The 3836-nt window shown below is 38.6% G+C and overlaps 1 protein-coding gene across 1 annotated transcript in view; it reads left to right on the forward strand.

Moving 5' to 3' along the window:
• PKIB (protein kinase (cAMP-dependent, catalytic) inhibitor beta) overlaps positions 1 to 3090 on the forward strand; it is a 5252-nt gene extending 2162 nt beyond the window's left edge. The window contains exon 2 of the mRNA XM_009075650.1: positions 2489 to 3090. Coding sequence (XP_009073898.1) covers positions 2489 to 2574 — 86 coding nt within the window. The 3' untranslated portion in view covers positions 2575 to 3090. The remainder of the gene's footprint in view (positions 1 to 2488) is intronic.
• The last annotated feature ends 746 nt before the right edge of the window (positions 3091 to 3836 follow it).

Raw genomic sequence — 3836 nt, forward strand, 5'->3', positions numbered from 1 at the left:
TACAGCATGGCATAAAATGAGTATTTAGCCCACCAGACAGAACAGTCCTCCTCTCCTGGTCACCATCCAAATGCATTAAGAAGAAATAAAACACAGCAACATTAGTTTTAGCAAAATGTACTGATGCTTTCTTAAAAATACAAAGTCCAGCACTGCCAGGATTTGAAGAACAGTTAAGAGCATGGAATTGTCCTTTTGTAATTGACATACAGCTGTGCCAGAGCATGATGAAAGGGAGCAGATTCTGTTATCAGCAGCTTACAGTTGTGATAATAGGAAATGAATACAGGATGCAGTTAGGTCCACTCTGATGGCTTGGATGCTTTCTGGGGATGGGAATTCCACAAGTATCAGATGGGAATTACAGCCTTATTGTGTTGTAAGTAAAACCTTTGATGAGGCAGCAAGCAAACTGGAAAATTCATCAAAAAGGAAAGACAGTTTTGAAGTTCAAATACTGTGACAGGGAAACTGCGAAACATCTGGGACTCTAACTGGCATCAGGTTTTGCCTGTTTCTGGCTTTAACAATAAGTTGTTAAAAAATGAAAGTCATTTACAGATCAGAACAAAGAAGTTGGATAAATGAGAGAACTGGAGAAGATGGAACATGTGGTTATATAAAGTATGCCCTATTTTTTTCTGCTCTGAAATTCAGATTCAGTGAAGATTATGGGAAGTGGTGAGGAGGACTCTCTCCATCTTGTTTCAAATTTAGCTAATGCTTGCTGGATCATACATTAACTCTTTCTGAAATGCTGTCAGCTACTGTCATGGTGAAAAGTCAGGAACAGGATGTGCTAATATTCTTTGTCTGGTTTAGAAAAGAAAAGAGACTTTGCTTTATTCTTTATGGATATACAAGGATCATAGCAGTGTGATACAAATGCCCATGTATTCTACAAGCCACACCAAATTAATGTTGTCATGAGATGAACAAGAGAGATTTTGACACCAGCTGGTTATCTTGGAGCCTAACTCTGAAATGAAGACCATTCCTGATCATCCTCTGGTGGTGCATAAGTTTTGGAGGGCTGAGACTTTCCACAGGTGGTCTGGTGAGAGCTCGTACTGGAACCATGTTAGACAGTTGATTGGTGTCACTGGATTCCAAAGGCTGAAGAGGAGGCTGCAAGAAATTTGAGAGCAAAGAAGCTATACTGGTCTCCCACATTTGATAATCTGCCTTAGGGCACCGTTCTGCTAATAACCTTTATTTTTCACTATTTTTTTTTCCTAGGTGACTGTGTATAACTATCTTGACACACTCAGCAGCTTAGCACCTGTTGCATGCCTAAGTGCTACTAACTATGAGATTATATTTCGTCTAACAAACTGTTTTCCTCTACCCTGTGTGCAAGACTCCACTTATATTAGACATCCAATCCCTCACAGAAGCAGCCAGTAGAGGAGATTGCTCTGTCTCCCTTTCCACAACAGTGCTGTGCTACATGATGCTGAAGGGTGTTGAATAACTTGGTTCTTTATTTACCAGTATAGAACTCTGAAGCCTTCAAACCTCTGAGCAGACTTAAAACATCAAGCAAGTTCTGCCATGAGCTTTACCTGATTAATTGTGTACAGCATTATATATTTGCTATGATATATAGAGACCAAGATATATAACTCTTTTGGGTGTTTGTGATATTTTACATCAAGTCTCCAGGGCAAATGGCTGAAAATGTACCCCTTCGATTACTACCGTTAAAATGGAAGACAGTACATCCAGATGTGCTGAGCAGACCTCTCCTTGCCCCCAAAAACTATGGGCTGTCTTAGATTTGGGTATTCTGTTTTCACTGATACTGCCATGTGGGACTTGAAGGTAGTGGGAAAATTGTTATGGTTTACAAGGAAATCAAGGCAAGAAAAGTTCCTGTTTCTCATGAAGCAAACTTAAGCATCAAAAGAAACAGCGTGGAACTCTTCATCTAATGACCAGGCACTCTGGGGAGCTTTTACTTATAATAGTCATGTAAGCATTCAACTCTAACCTAAGAAAGAGTGAACTTCTAAATCAGAGTAACAAAGTATTCCTCACCTTGTGAAGACAGGGTGAATTCAGGTACATATTTCTTGGCAAAGAAGGTCAGACAGATAACCGGTGTGTTCATAAACTGTAATGTTACCTACCTGAAACCAAGTAGTGCTCAAAGGAATGCAATATTATAACTTGACTTTGGAAATGACCCATTAAAAAAAGAATAATGGTAGTACAAAGTTATTTCCAATCTGTTTCTTATAGCCAAATGCACAGTGATCAGCATGTGCAAGGAGCAGGCAGATCAACATGAATAGGCGATTGCTTTTGGAAGATGCCTCTGCAAGTTCTTCATGTTTTGAGTTAACCTCTCTTTCTAAAGCACCCATGACTGTGGTAATAAAGAGCCAATCCAAACAGAGACGACCAGTGAACGCAAATATTTACTGCATTAAAAAAGCTGCGAGAATGTGTGTGTGGTATAAATGTTTAATTCTGTCTTTTTTAGATGCAGGAGCAGAGGGTGGAGAAGTACCATCATCCAAAGCCTTGCTGGAAAGTCAAGAGGCAGAAGCAAAAAGCAATGATTCCTAACACCTAAGCACTGCTGTGTTAATGAAACGCATCAACAGACTTTCCAGTTTCTCTCTGTCACCCCTCCTGAAGTGTGGTAGCAACTTTAGCAGCACAGACATGATTTTGCAACACACTTGTACCTAGATGACATTAATGTGGATGACATACTGTTTTTTCTACTGTCATCCTCCAAAAACAATGTTCTACACATCCAAATGGAAAGAGAACTAAAGAATGTATCTAGTTTTGGGGTTTCTCATGGTTATAGTATTCATCCTAACTAATCTCCTTTGATGGTTCCCATTAATATACCTAGCAGATGTACCAGTAACTAATAAAAATCCTCGTTCTTAATTTTCCCAAACAGCTTCTCTTACATAGAGGTGTATTCACTCTCCCCAACATGATATTAAGTATATATTAAATTACAGACAATATCTGTAATTTATCTCCTGAGATTTTTGTTCTCATTAGACATATGTAGATGGGTGTGAGAAATAACAAAAAAGGACATAATTTTTTTCTCCTCCTTTCTCCAAAAGGTTTTGTAAACTACTTAAACACCAGCATTTGTTTTCAAACTCTCTTTAGCTCTATTTGATTATGGCAGATCATCTCAGTTCACCCATTCTTAGAAGTCTTGCCATTTCTGTCATTTGTTTTCAGGCTGAATATTCTAGCTGTTCATGTCTATCTAAAATAAAGTAGCTGTGTTTGTATATGATGAAAATTATTTAATCTCACTGTGGAAATTAAATATCATATTTTCTGCCTTCTGTTGACTGCTTGATGTTTCTTCTGTATGACAATTCTATGCAAATTCTATGATTCTATAATAATACTTCAAACCTCATGGTACATATTTCTTTATTTCATTGGGTTTTGCTTTATTGCTTGCTGACAGTGAAGGTGTTTCAGTTGTTCTGATTTTTACAGATTTAAAGCAAAGGTTTTGCTCTACTCAAAGGAATTGTTTTGCTAGGGAGGTCATGCCCCTGAATAAACTTGGCATTCGTTCCCTTACTGTAGGAGACCTAAGATTCAGGTACAACATGCATCTTCACTGCAGCCTGGGGCAGCAGCAGTTTATGTACTTCTTTGAAACCTAACCAACACGGAAATCGAATGCTTTTATTTACGCACTGTTGGGCTGTACCCAGACAGAGGAAGCATCTCTGATGGGTACATTCCACATTTGACTGGTATTCCAGATATAAAACATTTGTGCATTCTACAGCTGGCAGAGAGCTTGTGAGAGGCCTCTGCACACCTTCCATTCC

The sequence above is a fragment of the Acanthisitta chloris genome, unplaced genomic scaffold (assembly GCF_000695815.1).
Source record: "Acanthisitta chloris isolate BGI_N310 unplaced genomic scaffold, ASM69581v1 scaffold5175, whole genome shotgun sequence".
NCBI lineage: Eukaryota > Metazoa > Chordata > Aves > Passeriformes > Acanthisittidae > Acanthisitta > Acanthisitta chloris.